The 16560-nt window shown below is 48.5% G+C and overlaps 1 protein-coding gene across 5 annotated transcripts in view; it reads left to right on the plus strand.

Moving 5' to 3' along the window:
• TENM4 (teneurin transmembrane protein 4) overlaps positions 1–16560 on the plus strand; it is a 792728-nt gene that overhangs the window by 718596 nt on the left and 57572 nt on the right. For all 5 annotated transcript variants that reach the window (XM_060235003.1, XM_060235004.1, XM_060235005.1 and 2 more), the window contains 2 exons: positions 2564–2796; positions 11437–11591. In XM_060235003.1, the coding sequence (XP_060090986.1) occupies positions 2564–2796; positions 11437–11591 (388 nt within the window). The remainder of the gene's footprint in view (positions 1–2563; positions 2797–11436; positions 11592–16560) is intronic.

The following is a 16560-nucleotide window of genomic DNA, read 5'->3' on the forward strand; positions in this document are numbered from 1 at the left end:
TATATATATATGCAAAGTAACTTTGTGGTTAAATCTGCAGGGAGATATGCCAGACATAAAGCGATGTAATATCAAATTGACCACTAGAGGGAGCAAAACATGTGCAGAACAGCAGGGGGAAACCCAAAGCAACAGGAACTTACAATCGAGAAACATGAGAATGTGCAAAAACGTGATATGAGAAATCAGTGATCAGGATTCACTGCAACATTTTTAAGAGCTAATTAGTGGCAGCTTTGAAGACTGGGGAGAGGTTGTTCGAAGAAAGACTGTTTTATTCATGGTTCCCATTCCTCTTTGATGATTTAAATATGATGTTAAATAGACTCTTGATTCAAAATCAGGGATATAGGCAGACTTGGGAGGCCAGGTTGTCTACTCTGGCAGGCAACTGCCCAGTCAAGAGACCTGTCAGGCAACGGCAGGATCAATGGGCAGCCTGAAATGGGATCCACAACATCACATCCAGCCCCATAACCAGAAGTGACATTGCCACATGACAGGATACTCTAGGAACCAACCAGAACTCTGTAGTGAAAACCGTAGAGTTTGGAGTGAATCCTAGAACATCTCGTGATGCAACGGCATGACTTCTAGTTATGCACTCAGAAGTGATGTCATAGGGTGCCATTGGGGTGCGTTTCCCCTCTTCCAACATGCTGAGAAGACTTGCCAACCCAGCAACCTAAGCCAGATAATATTGCATGGGGGATCTTTCCCAGTGCCAGCCATTCGGCTCTTCCTTTTCTGAGATAAATATGAAAACATTCCTTGGAGGCCTCAGATATGTGTAATCCTGTCCTCAAGAAGCGGCTAGAGGTGTCAGACTGCCACCTCAGCTTGCGTAAATCACCTCCGAGGCCCGATCCAAATTGAAGATAGGGCTCGCCAGAAGCGTTTTGAGAGTCCTGAGGCAAACGAGGTGGGAGAGAATGTCAACGCGTGGGTTATTAATATCTCGCCTGCCCACCTCAGGTGATTACGAGCAGCTCCACAGCCGACTGAAATTCAGCCTGGCTGCGCTGATGATAACCGGTGCCCACTGGGGCCTGATCAAAATGGATGGCGGATTCCCACAGGGCACTCCCCCCCCCTACTTCCGCCACTGGAGTAGATGCCACTTGCTCAGATTGAGTTGAGTGACGTGCGGGTAAATGAAATAATACCCTGCCAGTCGGCTGTCATTGGAAAGGAATACAGATGGAACCCAACCTGCCAGGCTGAGTCATTGAAGGTCAGAGTGTTTTATTTAGTGAGAATCAGTGTCATCTTGTGCAGATGGAATCTGCTCAGCCTTTAATAGGGTAAATCGCAGGGGATATTCAGGGATAAATCAGAAAGGCCGCTCTCTCCCTTCCCTCTCGCTTCTGCCTGTAGCCCTTCCAAAAAAAATAGAAGAAGACACATTCAGTTAAACGGAACGAAACATGCAAAGTACCACTTGGTGCGTTTTAAAGGAATCGGAGAATGGTTATTATTTAGAAGAAAAGCAACAGAAGTACGAGGATGCGTAAAACTAATTTCTAGCAAATATACACCAGTATCTGTTTGACATCTGAAGGGACAGTGGGCGGCCAAGTAGATTAGGGCCCCTTTACGGCCAGGGGCGTGTATATCTTCGGGACCGCCTCTTCCCATACGAACGCCCCAGGGCACTGAGGTCTTCTGCTCAACATCTTCTCATAGTCCCTGGTCCTGAGAATGCCCAGCTGGCTTCAACGAGGGCCAGGGCCTTTTCGGTCCAGCCCCCTGCCTGGTGGAATGAGCTCCTGCTGGAGATCCGGGCCCTGCGGGACTTTTCAAGGTTTCGCAGGGCCTGTAAGATGGAGCTCTTCCGACAGGTTTTTCATTAATCCAGCGGGAGTCCTTTGGAAGTCATCGCTTCCCCCAGCCTTTCACCATTATGGTGGTGTGATGCTGTTACCCATCAGCCGCACACTGTTTACTGCCTGTGTCTCTAAGACTGTTTACTGGGCTGCTCCTGTTTTGGAATGTCTGATTTTATTGTATTGTTTGAACTCTCTTGTTTTATGGTTGTGAGCTGCTCTGAGCCCGCTTGCAGGATAGGGCGAGGTATAAATCTAAAATTAAATTAAATTAAAACAGTGTTCCCTGAGAGGAAAGAAGTTAAGCCAAAGGGGTGAATGCATACATCGCTAGCCCTGACGAGCTATAGCCTCTATAATTAACAGTCCCTGTCTCTGTCCTGCAAAGGAAGAACCAAAAGAGGTCAGCAAAGAAGGGGTTAATTTCATAGGTATTTTGTGGACCCCCTTGATGTTTTCTGTTGTCCAGGGAAGGGTCAAAAAGTAATGAATATTTCATATAGTATCTGAACATGTTCGCAGAACGGCGAGGCGTTACTTCCCCATTCTTTCAGAATTCCTTTTCCCCACTCTGAGCAAGGCCAGTGAATAACCTTTCCTTTGCCCTCGGTGATGTCACCATGCATTCCAATCTGATTGGCCGGGATGCTGTGACATCACTGGTCTTGTGATACGAGGTGGGTGCAAACTGCCTTCCAGTGATCCCGTCTCTCTTGGGTTTTCTTTATTTGTTTTAGCCACAGTCCCGCTCACAAGTATTACTTGACCACGGACCCCATTACCGGATCCATCTATCTCTCGGACACCAACAGCCGCCGAGTCTTTAAGATCAAATCGACCACCGTCGTGAAGGATGTAGTGAAGAACTCGGAGGTGGTGGCCGGAACGGGAGACCAGTGCCTTCCCTTTGACGACACTCGTTGTGGAGATGGCGGGAAAGCGACCGAGGCCACGCTGACAAATCCCCGGGGTAAGGCGGGCAACCTCCTTTAAGAGGATAAGGTGGCTTCAAGAGAGGTTTGCTGTATGAATGGGGCCACCTTGTGCTTGTTACAACTTGCTCCTGGCTCCACCCCCAAAGTCCCCAGATATTTCCTGAGTCAGACTTGGCAACCCTGCTTCTGCACCCACTCCATGCTGTTCACGTCCATTTTGAAGCGAGGCCTCCACACGTTCCCACAAAAATGAGGCCACCGGAGTTCCTCCAATAACTAAGCCTCACGTTTTAACCTTTACCTGCTTCTCCCTCAACCAGGCCTCCAAAATAATATTGTTTTGACAGAGGACGGGAAGTTCTCAAGCTGATCTGTGCTTGTGAGGAGGAGTACATGCTTAAGAACATAAGAGAAGCCTTGTTGGATCAGGCCAGTGACCCATCCATTCCAACACTCTGTGTCACATAAGAACATAAGAGAAGCCCTGTTGGATCAGGCCAGTGGCCCATCCAGTCCAACACTCTGTGTCACACAAGAACATAAGAGAAGCCATGTTGGATCAGGCCAGTGGCCCATCCAGTCCAACACTCTGTGTCACATAAGAGAAGCCATGTTGGATCAGGCCAATGGCCCATCCAGTCCAACACTCTGTGTCACATAAGAACATAAGAGAAGCCCTATTGGATCAGGCCATGTTGGATCAGGCCATAAGAACATAAGAGAGGCCATGTTGGATCAGGCCAATGGCCCATCCAGTCCAACATGCTGTGTCACACAGTGGCCAAAAAACCCAAGTGCCGTCAGTAGGTCCACCAGTGGGGCCAGGACACTAGAAGCCCTCCCACTGTGCCCCCCTCCACAGCACCAAGAATACAGAGCATCACTTGCCCCAGAGACTTCCAACAATACCCTGTAGCTAATAGCCACTGATGGACCTCTGCTTCATATGTTGATCCAATCTCCAAGATTGTAGACCCAAGATCCCACCTCTGTGTCTTCTGGTCAAAGGTCTCTGGCAGCAGATTTAGGGGGAGGGGTGACTGTCAGAAACTACCAGGGCTTTTTTTGTACGAGGAACTCCTTTGCATATTAGGCCACACCTTCCTGATGCAGCCAATCCTCCCAAGAGCTTAGAGGTCTCTTAGTACAGGGCCTACTGTAAGCTCTGGGAGGATTGGCTACATCAGGGGTGCGTGGCCTAATATGCAGAGGAGTTCCTGCGACAAAAAAAAGCCCTGGAAAGTACAAAAGTAGCTGGACCCAAAATCTGACTCGGCAAAAAACCTATTTGAAGTCCACACCCATGCGCCCTGTTGCTGACTCATAGCATATATTTAAAAAAAACCTCCATTTGGGAGCTATTATAGATTTGCCTAACAACCTTGACAGATTTGTGTTCTAAAATCCTGTCCTCCTTGTACCTGTGGATCAGATTCAAACCAAAACACGGCCAAGAGGAAACATATCGTTTTCATTTGGCGAAAGATAATAACGCGTGACAGATCGTTGGACGGGAGAGGGAAGGGAGCTCAAGCTTGGGCAGATTCCAGCTTCAGCCTTAGCAGGCCCAGGAAATCACTTACCTAGAAACACATGCCTCTTACCAGGGGTGGAATTCTAGCAGGAGCTCCTTTGCATATTAGGCCACACAGCTCTGATGTAGCCAATTCTCCTGGAGCTTACAAGGCTCTTTTTTGTAAGCCCCTGGAGGATTGGCTACCTCAGGGCTATGTGGCCTAATATGCAAAGGAGCTCCTGCTAGAATTCCACCCCTGTGTCTTACGCATTGTCTCGCTGAGGGCTTTTTTTGAGCTGGAACGCACAGGAGCGCAGTTCCGACTGGCCTCGCATAAGGGGTGTGTGGCCTAATATGCAAATGAGTTCCTACTGGGATTTTTCTACCCAAAAAGCCCTGTGCGGAACAATGGTGATGTCAGGGGGTGTGGCCTAATGTGCAAGTAAATTCCTGCTGGGCGTCTTCTACACGAAAAGCCCTCCGTGAAACAATGGTGATGTCAGGGGGTGTGGTCTGATATGCAAATGAGTTCCTGCTGGGCTTTTCCTACCAAAAGGCCCTGGTCTTGCTTATGGGCTATGTGCATAGGACGTTGTTTAGGAAATGAGGACGACATTTAGGTGTCGGTTTGCAGTTATGTGTAAAAGCTTCACTGCCATCACGGAGACCTCCAGGTAAGCAGCCTTTTTTCTGTCTCTGCGACAGAAGCAGATTGCACATTCTGTTCTGTCTCCGTCTCGCTCTCTCTCTCGCAGATGAGTCTCTCTCACACCCTGTCACCCATCGCCAGTATCATCTCCTTATAAAAATATAAGAACCCAGCTGGTTCAGACCAATAATCCGACTAGTCCAGAATCCTGCCTCCAGGGCCAGCGCGTGGGAGTCGGTGACCTAGGCGATTGCCTAGGGCGTCAGCTTCCAGCAGAGGCGGGCACCCCCTCCCCAGTCACACCGTCACTGAGCCTCCCAACTGGACACTGAGAGGTCGGAGGAGCTCCCTCGGCCCCTCAGCGCCCAGAAAGAACGGTGCTTCCAGTCCTGGGTGCCCTTCGAACTCGGAGAGCGCTGAGGAGGGGTAGCACTGCGTGTTCTTTCTGGGTTGGAGGAGCTCCCCCTGCCCCTCGGAGCCCGGAAACTAAGTGCCCAACATGATGACATCACCTGTGAGTGACATCATCATGCCGTGCATGAAAGCTTCTTCCCGGGGGGGAGGGGGGTGCACAGAACCCCATGCACTGGACCTGCCTGTCTCACATAGTGGCGGGCCAGCAACAGGGTACAGAAACGAAGACCTTCCCCTGATGTTGGCTCCTGGGATTCAGAGGCTCAGTGCCTCCAAATGTGGAGGTTCCCGTAAGAGCATCATAAGAGCCTTGCTGGATCAGACCAATAGTCCGTCTAACTCTAGACCAATAGTCTGTCTAGTCCAGAATCCCGTCTCACACAGTGGCCAACCTGAACCTCTGGAGGGCCAACAAAAGAGGCCGAGGCCTTCATAAGAATATCTGAAAAGCCAGGCTGGATCAGCCCTTCGGTCCATCTTGTCCAGCATCCTGTTTCATACAGTTCCTCCAGAGGGCTGACACGGAGAGGAACTTCCCCTCATTTTGCCTCCTGGCTCTGGGATTCAGAGGGTTAGTGTCTCTGAATGTGGGAGGTTCCCCTCAGTCGCCGTGGCTAGACTTATCCTCATTGATCTATCTAATCCCCTTGTAAAGCTGTTTATTCCTGCCGCCATCACGACATCCTCTGGCGGCAAATGCCACATTTTAATCACTCTGTGTAAAGTAGTATTTAAGAACATAAGAGAAGCCATGTTGGATCAGACCGGTGGCCGAAAAGCCCAGGTGCCCTCAGGAGGTCCACCAGTGGGTCCAGGACCCTAGAAGCCTTCCCACTGTTGCACCAAGAAGACAGAGCATCACTGCCCCAGACAGAGGGCTCTAACAATACTCTGTGGCTGACAGCCACTGATGGACCTCTGCTCCAGATGTTGATCCTTGTAGGAATGTCACACGACTCAGGGTTGATGTTCATCGCGCCGGTCTGTCTCTGCTGCCTTCTTGACAGTGGTGGTGTTTTATTTTATGCGTTCTGCTCTACGCAATCATTTACTAGAAGCATACAGAGTAAGGAAACAGATGTTTACCTTAGCTGTCTGCCTCAAATGTGTATTCCAGGAAGGAGGTGAAAGGGCAGCACATTCCGAGGCCCTCAGCATTCTTGCGTACCGGATTCACTACAAAGTGCTGGTTATTACCTTTAAAGCCCTATATGGCCGACGACCTGCCTACCTGAAGGACCGTCTCTCCCCATACGAGCCCCAAAGAGCACTGAGGTCAGCAGGGAAGAGCAAGCTGACTGTCCCTGGGCCAAGGGAGGCAAAATTACAGAGCACACGAGCACGGGCCTTTTCCGTGGCAGCCCCGTGCCTGTGGAATCAACTCCCGGAGGAGGTGCGGGCCCTGCGGAGCTTAGACCAATTCCGCAGGGCCTGCAAGACCATCCTCTTTAGGCAGGCCTTCCCAGACTGCTGACAGAGGATGACCGAACGGAGAATCCAGCAAAGCGACCCTTCAACGATTCTTGCCATCATTTAAATAGGTAAATGGATAAATAGCGCCCGGAACAGCTCTGCTGCTGTTAAGCTACAGATTATATATGCTGCATCAGTTTAAGATAAGTATTAACTATGTATATTTTAATGTTGTTTTATAATTTTAATGTTGTTTTAATCACTGTATTTGTATAATGTTTTATTGAATGTTGTTAGCTGCCCTGAGCCTGCCTAGGTGAGGAGGGCGGGATACAAATAAAATTTAATAATAATAATAATAATAATAATAATAATAATAATAATAATAATAATAATAATAATAATAATAATAATAATAATAATAATAATAGAAGCCTGCCTTCTAAGTCTATAGATGAATTCAGGACAAGGTTGGTTTGCCAGACTGTTGCCCTTTCCTTCAGATCCAATCCCCTCTTGAAGTTTGGTATGCTTGTAGGTGCCGCTACCTGTTGTGGCAGTGAATTCCCTGCGATGATCACCCTTTGGGTGAAGAAGGACTTCCTTTTATCCGTTCTAAGCCGACTGCTCAGCAATTTTATTGAGTGTCCACGAGTTCTCTTATCGTGAGAAAGGGAGAGAAATGCTTCTTTCTCTACCTTCTCCATCCTGTGCATCATCTTGTAAACCTCGATCGTCGCCCCTCCGTCGACGTTTCTCCAAGCGAAAGAGCCCCAAGCGTTTCCTTTTGTCCATCTTGAACCTACTGCCCATAAAACTGAAACACACCCAAGAGGAAGCGTTATCGTTTCCATTTGGTGAAGATATAATGCAGGGCAAATCTATTGACCACACAAACACAAAGTTTCCGTAGGCGTATGTCAACACAGGCTGCATCTCACACTTCCAGCTTATTTCACCTCCAGTGTCGCAGAACACCAAAGACTGTAATGAATTTCCACATCCCCCAGTAAATTAAAGTGCTATCGCTTTCCAATTATCATCTGTTCGTACTGTTCTTCTCCAATGAGCAATCAGAAAGGAAGAAAAATTAGATCTCCAGCTTGCCACTACTGACGCCGACGCATTCACTCACCAGCAGACAGTCTTCGCTCTGGAGAAAAAAAAAGCAACGGAAGCACAATAAAGTCTCACAGTTTAAAGAGATTGCAGTGAGCAAGCGGGGAAGCGGGGAAGAAGAGGGCAACAAATAAAAAAGATGCACGGTGATTATCTGTTTTGGGAAGGCTGATAAATTTCTGATCATCGTTCATTGTTTGAACATAAACATAAGAGCATGAGAGAAGCCATGTTGGATCAGGCCAGTAGCCCATCCAGTCCGTGCGCAAATCCTTATTTGTTCCTGGCATGCTCATCAGTGATTACAGAATGGAAGAAGAAGACTGCAGACTTGTACCCTTCTCTTCTCTCTGAATCAGAGTCTCAGAGCGGCTTGCGATCTCTGTTACCTTCTTCCCCCACAACAGACACCCTGTGAAGTGGGTGGGACTGAGAGAGCTCTCCCAGAAGCTGCCCTTTCAAGGACATTTCTGCGAGAGCTATGGCTGACCCAAGGCAGCTGCAAGTGGAGGAGTGGGGAATCAAACCTGGTTCTCCCAGATAAGAGTCCACACACTTAAAACCACTACACCAAACCACTGACTCTTCAGCCAGGAACAGGACCTTGTGATTCGTCTGCCTCCTGCAGGGTCGTTTTCTTTTGCGCAAATCCTTAGGAAAAGGCAAACTGGAAAGGGATTCAGAATGACAACTTGTATGGGAACAGCTGTAGCCAAGCTTAGTAAATAGGTTTGCCAACCTCCAGGCAGTGGCTGGAGAGCTTCCAGAATTACAACTGCTCTCCAAGCGACAGCAGTCAGTTCCCTTGGAGAAAATGGCTGCTTTTGAAGGTAGACTGTGTGGCATTGCGCCCCATTAAAATCTATCCCTTCCCCAAACTCCTCCCTTAGGCTCCACTACTAAAATTTCCAGCCACAAGCTAGCAACCCTACGCCTTACACACCAAGATTTTCAGGTTATACCAGGGCTTTTTTGTAGCAGGAACTCCTTTGCATATTAGGCCATGCCCCCCTGCAGTAGCCAATCCTCCGGGAACTTACAGTAAGCCCTGTAATAAGAGCCCTGTGTAAGCTCTTGGAAGATTGGCTACATTGGGGGGGGGGCCTAATATGCAAAGGAGCTCCTGCTATAAAAAAAAGCCCTGGTCATGCTTTGAAAAGCTTATACTTCAACAACCTTGTTAGTCTGTAAGGTGCTACCAGCCTCAAAACTCTGTTTTGATCAGCACAGAACCCCTATTCTCTTACATGAGAAATGTTGAGGATTCTGTCCTCATAGCTCTTCCTGGCCTTCGTTTTCTGACCCCTTCCATTCCTGTCATCTACATACGACTTAATGAGTGTGTGTGTGTGTGTGTGTGTGTAAAAATAAAGAGGCATCTGTGATGGACTAAGGCCCTTAGCCTGAGTAGCTGAGAAACAGGCTTGCAGCGATTGGCTGGAACGTTGCCCGAGCAACGGAAAAGTATCCTTTTGAGGTTTGTTCAGCAGAAAATCACCTCGGGATTTTTAGTCTTAGCCAGTGGGTCTTCGAGAGAAGTCTTCAGTATACCAGTCTGAAGTGAAGACAGTGGGCTTAGGCCGGGCAGTTGTAAAACCAACGGGACGAGGGGCTGAGAGCGGCCAGAGTGGCTGTGCTCCTTGTGGGAGACAGAGCTGAGTGGACTCTGTCTGGTAGAGGGAGTTTTCAGACGGTTTGAAACTCTCTGAGGGAGATTTTGCCAGTGTGTCAGGCAATCTCCAAGTACAAACTAGACACACTGAGGGAGAACGGGATTCTGGGGGTCAGCAGAGGTATCCAAGATTCAGACCAGAGGACTAGCTGTGGGTCTGAGACGAATCGTTATTGAGGGGTGCAAGCCCTGGAAGATAGCTAGTGTGAAAGGGTCTGTGAGGGAGAATTCTGACACCAGTCAGGAGTTCTCTACGTATGTGGAAGAGTGATTGAAGTTTGTTATTTTTATGATTTGGCATGCCTAAGTTGGGGTAAAACATCCGAAGAAAAAGCATTCTGAGTGCCCAGAAGGCACAGACAGCCTATGTGAAGTAGAGTCTAGTGAGACTCTGAAACCTGCCTGTTTTTTTTTTTAAGATCTTCTGCCAAAATAGTGTTATATTTTACCTCAGCCTGAAAAAGTCTCTACTCTCTGTAATTATTTTATTCTCCCAACCAGCTGCCAACTGATTTGCAATGTTGAACAGTTATAATCAATATTATTTCATCCTCCTCGCCTTTTGTTACCTAATTAATATTTTGTGATTTTTGCCTTTAAAACCGTCTGGTGCCAATTATTAAGAGTTCTGACAGGATTTCTGGGAGTGTTACTGAGGGACTGAGGGAAGGTGACCGGGGAGAAATTTACAGTGGTCACCCTCCCGAGTAAAACCTCTGATGGGGTTCATCACAGCATCCCAATAGGGTTGCCAGGTCTGACTCAAGAGATATCTGGGGACTTTTTGGGGGTGGAGCCAGGAAACTTTGGAGGTGGAGCCAGGAGCAAGGGGTGTGACAAGCACAATGGAACTCCAAATTGCGCTCTGGCCATCACACTTAAAGGAACCCCACACCTTTTAAATGCCTTCGCCTCCCATTTGGAAATAATGAAGGATAGGGGTGCCTTCTTTGGGGGCTCATAAAATTGGACCACCACCACCACCCCCAGTCCAATCTTTTTGAAACTTGGGAGGTGTTTTGAGGAGAGGCACCAGATGCGATGTTGAAAATTTGGTGTCTCTGTCTCAAAAAAACCCCAGCCCCGCCCCCAGAGCTCCAGATACCCACAGATCGCTTCTCCATTATACTCTATGGGAATCGATCTCCATAGGGAATAATGGAGTGCCCAGCAGACATTTCCCTCCCCCCCGCTCCCACTCTCTGATAACCCTGAAACGGGGAGGGCCTCCACAATGGAAGATCCCCAGCCCACAACTTAGGATTGTCAACCCTATGTCCATGAGTGAGTGGCCTGAGGGCACATTGTGCCCTAGGCAAACCCGCTGCCCCCCTCCACAGCACCCCCCTCCGCAGGCACCCTTTCCTTCTCACCGCTGCTGGCGGCTGGTGCCCTGACAGTAAGCATGTCTTTACCCACCGATCAGCAGCACTCCACCACCCGTTCCCCGGCACTGAAATTGACCTGGTGGGGAAGTGAGGGAGGAGTAGGAGGCTAGTAAGCAAGAAAACGAGGTGTTTGCCTAGGGTGGAGGGGAGGGTAGGCCGAATTTGGCACCCTTGCCGGCGCCCTAGGTAACCACCTAGTTTGCCTAGTGGGCAAACCGGCCCTGCCTACGTCAGAAAGAGACCCAAGTTCAAACAATCCCTACTCTGCTGTGGAAGCTCACAGAATGACTTTGGGCCAGTCACAATCTCAGCCTAACTTACCCCGCAGGATTGCTGTGAGTATAAAATAGAGGAACGGAAAACAACGTAAGGCTCATTGCGTCCCTGTGAGGGGGAAAAGGCTGGGGTATAAGTGAAGTAAGTTTTCAACAGCACTAGGAAATTTGAGGCAACTTTGTTCTTCCTTTGTGGGTTGCCCATGCTCGGTTTATTCTCTCTTCCCAGGCATCACCGTGGACAAATTTGGGTTCATTTATTTTGTGGACGGCACCATGATACGGCGCATCGACCAGAACGGGATCATCTCGACTCTGCTCGGTTCCAACGACCTGACGTCAGCCAGGCCTCTGAGCTGCGACTCGGTCATGGATATCTCGCAGGTACCCAGAATTTCAGTATTATTTTATTTGCTTCCCCCACTTTCAGTGTTGGTTTCTTCTTATGGAGCAGCCTCCCTTCCATTTTTTTTCCTCTTTCAGGTCGCTTCTGCAAGAAGCTCCCCTGTTAGGGTCGCCAGAATTCCACTAGCTCCCGTTAGGGTCACAAAAATTCTGTGGTAGAAGCCAAATTTATCATAGAGCTTTTGCCCAAATACCAGGGTGTTGCCTCAATGGCTCCGATGTGACAACATTAATTCTGGATCACACGGGTAGCAGCACAGGAACATCCTGTACATGGGCAGAGCCTCCCTCCTGCTCTCGGTAAGTCTACCGCAATCAGCTGCCAGGAGGCATTTGGCCAGGCCCATAGCTATGAGAGGGCTCTCACCAGGCCCTCCCTTGTCCAGCCCTGCAAGAAGATTGGTTGCGCTTATCTGCTCTGGTAGGAGAGACCGTGGGGGGAGAAAAGCCCTTTCGAAGGTAAAATCTGTTTTCAATTCCTTGATAACTGACCTCTTTTACCTAGAGGGGTGAAAACTGACAATTGCATTAGCATTTCTAAAGCGTTGGGCTGGAGTCGATGGAAGTGTGAACTGGCCATGGCGTTGTCTCTGGCCAGAATTTAGCATTTCTAAAGGGTCAGCTCTGACCTGGAAAAATGTAACAGCTTCTCAGACAAAACTAAACAACAGCAAATTCTCCATTCCTGCGCACAGCCCAATCCGCTTTGCAAGTTTCCTCAGAAGTCTCTCTCTCGGCTTGGCTTCGCGAACGAAGATTTAAGAAGGATGCAGTAGTCCACGTTTGCTGCAGGCTCGCTGGTGGCTGACAAGACCAATGTGGGACAGGCAGATCCGGCCACAGCGGCTGCAGGGAAAAGTCTGATTTAGGGTTGGTCCTGTAGCAGTGCGATTCTTCCTCAATCTCCTTTTGTCCTCAAGACCAGCTATGCGTGTGTTCTCAAAGGAAGAGACAGCCTGGTGGATGGTGTGCCTCCATGCTTTGCGATCTGAGGCTAGGTCAGACCACTGGTAAGCTCCACTGTGCTAAACTACCCCCTGCCAGCCCCCCCCCCAAGAAAAAATTCCTAGCTATGGGGCTGGACCTATTCCTTCTTAGTTTCTGTCAATGAGCCAGGGGCGATTTAATAGAAAAAGAGGTGCCGGAACTTATTAGCACTACTCATTTACATGTGTCACATGCCGCTGACATCACTGAAAGATGTGCTAAATTATATCAGCTCAGCATTTACCTTAAAATGCTTCTTGAATTATAACTGGCGTAATAAAACCTTACCCCTATCAGACTTCTTAAATTACTTTCTCCCTTGTGGCCGCATCTGTCTGCTTTATCTATTTTGGTTATTTTCCCATTTGTTGTGGGCAAATATTAGAAAATTTGTCAGATTCTAGAGTTCAGCAAAGTTTTCACAGGGGGTTTGAACAAGGAAGCCCAAGAGCAAGTATTGAGGGAGGGGGGGGGGCGTTAAGAAAGAAAGAGCACAATAAAATTTAGATTTATTTTTTTTTTTGTTCAAATGAAAAGTTTTATTGAGTTTCAGTTATAAAGGAGGGGGAAAGGGAAGATTTTACAGGAACTGGGGGGAAAACAGGGTTGGAAGAAGAGGGCAAGTACCTCTCTTAATTACATTTTCTTTCTCATTGCATATACATCTGATTCAATCATCACTCCATCTATATATCATTTACAATTGGTATTTTCTATTTTGTCTCTTATAACATTTCTGTCTCTTTATAATTCTTACTTTGGCTTACAAATACACATTTCTTGTAGTTGCTTCATCTTATTTTCTATATTATGCCGTACTCACATCTTATATATTCTTTATGTACAAATATGTTACTTCTTAGTTATCTCAATTTCCACACCTGTACTGCATCCAACCAATCATACAGTGGTTGCCAAGTCTTCTTATTGTCTTGTATATTTACCTTCTTGTAATTTTGCAGAAAGCAAGTCCATTTCAGCTGTTTTTAAAAGTTGAACATATGAAGCTACCTTATACTGAATCAGACCCTGGGTTCATCAAAGTCAGTATTGTCTTCTCAGACTGGCAGCGGCTCTCCAGGGTCTCAAGTTGAAGTTTTTCACACCTACTTGCCTGGACCCTTTTTAGTTGGAGATACCGGGGATTGAACCTGGGACCTATGCTCCACCACTGAGCCACAGCCCCTTCATCTCCATCACCTACTGCCTGGACCCTTTTTAGTTGGAGATGCCAGGAATTGGACCTGGGACCTTCTGCTTACTAAGCAGATGCTCTACTACTGAGCCATAGCTCCATTCATGGCTCTCTGGGGTCTCAAGCTGAGGTTATTCACGCCTACTTGCCTGGACCCTTTTATAGTTGGAGATGCCAGGGATTGAACCTGGGACCTTCTGCTTACCAAGCAAATGCTCTACCACTGAGCCACAGCCCCATTCATGGCTCTCCAAGGTCTCCAGCTGAGGTTATTCACGCCTACTTGCCTGGACCCTTTTTTAGTTGGAGATGCCAGGGATTGAACCTGGGACCTTCTGCTTACCAAGCAGATGCTCTACCACTGAGCCACCGCCCCTTCATCTCCATCACCTACTGCCTGGACCCTTTTCAATTGGAGATGCCGGGGATTGAACCTGGGACCTTCTGCTTACTAAGCAGATGCTCTACCACTGAGCCACCGTCCCTCCCCAAGTTTCTGAACAAAATCCCCTCGTTTAGGTGTTTCTTGTGTTTTCCACTGTTTTGCATCTATTATTCTTGCTGCAGTTACTGCACGAATCAAGAATTTAGTTATCGGTTTGGGAAGCGAATAAAATTTAGAGGCTTCGGAGCTCTGCTCCTGTGAGCTCCTGCCCCAAACGAGGCCTGCAATGAGCCTTGTCAATCCACAGCTGAAGCGCTTGTGTGTCCTCATGGGCATCACTGCTGCTCAGTGCTCATTTTGTTCGCAAAGCATTTTTCTGGGCCGCTTACCTATTTGTCTGTTTGCTTTGGGAAATTTATAGAACATACCTCCAGAGACCCCGCTCAAGGCATATTGCAGGTGAAATAATAAAAACAAATGCATTAAAACGCAGCCATTCAAAACAAAGCACGGCCATTACGAGCAATCCAAAGCCCAGCTTGGATGGCAGCTCCCTGGAGGAGTTTCACATCTGGGAAACACTGGGGGCGGGAGAAGAATTAAGCCTCCTGCAGGCGCTGCAATCTTAATTGCAGCCAGTTTGGTGCAGCGGTTAAGTGTGCGGACTCTTATCTGGGAGAACCGGGTTTGATTCCCCCCTCCTCCACTTGCAGCTGCTGCTGGAATGGCCTTGGGTCAGCCAGAGCTCTCTTATCTGGGAGAACCGGGTTTGATTCCCCCCTCCTCCACTTGTACCTGCTGGAATGGCCTTGGGTCAGCCAGAGCTCTCTTATCTGGGAGAACCGGGTTGGATTCCCCGCTCCTTTACTTGCAGCTGCTGGAATGGCCTTGAGTCAGCCATAGCTCTCTTATCTGGGAGAACCAGGTTTGATTCCCCCCTCCTCCACTTGCACCTACTGGAATGGCCTTGGGTCAGCCATAGCTCTCTTATCTGGGAGAACCGGGTTTGATTCCCCCCTCCTCCACTTGCACCTGCTAGCATGGCCTTGGGTCAGTCATAGCTCTGCCAGAGGTTGTCCTTGAAAGGGCAGCTGCTGTGAGAGTCCTTTTAGCCCCACCCACCTCGCAGGGTGTCTGTTGTGGGGGAGGAAGGTAAAGGAGATTGTGAGCTGCTCTGAGACTCTTCGGAGTGGAGGGCGGGATATAAATCCAATATCTTCATCTACCTCTCAGGGTGTCTGTTGAGGGGGGGAAGGGAAAGGAGATTGTGAGCCGCTCTGAGACTCTTCGGAGTGGAGGGTGGGATATAAATCCAATATCTTCTTCCTAAGTCCCCGTCAGCCTCACGTGCAACTGGGAATTGTGTTCCGCAGGGGTGGAATTCTAGCAGGAGCTCTTTTGCATATTAGGCCACACACCCCTGATGTAGCCAATCATCCAAGAGCTTACAAAAAAGAGCCTTATGAGCTCTTGGAGGATTGGCTACATCAGGGGTGTGTGGCCTAATATGCAAAAGAGCTCCTGCTAGAATTCCACCCCTGGTGTTCTGTATGCAGAGTGATGCTCTGTATTCTTGGTGCTTGGGGGGGGGGGGGGACAGTGGAAGGGCTTCTAGTGTCCTGGCCCCACTGAGGGACCTCCTGTTGGGCCATTGGCCTGACCCAACATGGCTTCTCTTATGTTCCAAGCACAGGACTCCCAGATCATGTCTGGCAAAGTGACGTGCTTCGCAATGGGTGAAAAGGCCCTCGCTCTCCTGTCTTCAAAACACACAGCTCTTTGTTTCTTAAGCTGAATTCACAGTTGACCTCTAAGAGCTGCTTTGCCCAAATTCTGTCACTTGAGCTTCTCCTCCAGTGCTTGATCTGAAGAAGCGCTTGGTGACTCACAAAAGTTCATCCCCCACCACCAATTTTGTTAGTCTTTAACAGGCCTTTTCTTGTAGCAGGATCTCCTTTGCCTATTAGGCCACACGACCCTCTTATGTAGCCAATCATTCAAGAGCTTAGAGGGCTCTTCGTACAGGGCCTAGTGTAAGCTCCAGGAGGATTGGCTACATCAGGGAGGTGTGGCCTAATATGCAAAGGAGCTTCTGCTAGAATTCCACCCCTGGGCCACACACCCCTGATGTAGCCAATCCTCCAAGAGCTTACAGGGCTCTTAGTACAGGGCCTAGTGTAAGCTCCAGGAGGATTGGCTACATCAGGGTGTGTGTGGCCTAATATGCAAAGGAGTTCCTGCTACAAGAAAAGCCCTGGTCTTTAAAGTGCTACTGGAATCTTGTTTTTTTTCCATTCTGCTACAGGCAGACTAACACGGCTACCTGTCTTGATCTTTCAGCACTTTAAATATCCGAGCATTCTGCGACCTCACTGCAGCCC

Source organism: Heteronotia binoei, chromosome 3, assembly GCF_032191835.1.
Source record: "Heteronotia binoei isolate CCM8104 ecotype False Entrance Well chromosome 3, APGP_CSIRO_Hbin_v1, whole genome shotgun sequence".
Lineage (NCBI taxonomy): Eukaryota > Metazoa > Chordata > Lepidosauria > Squamata > Gekkonidae > Heteronotia > Heteronotia binoei.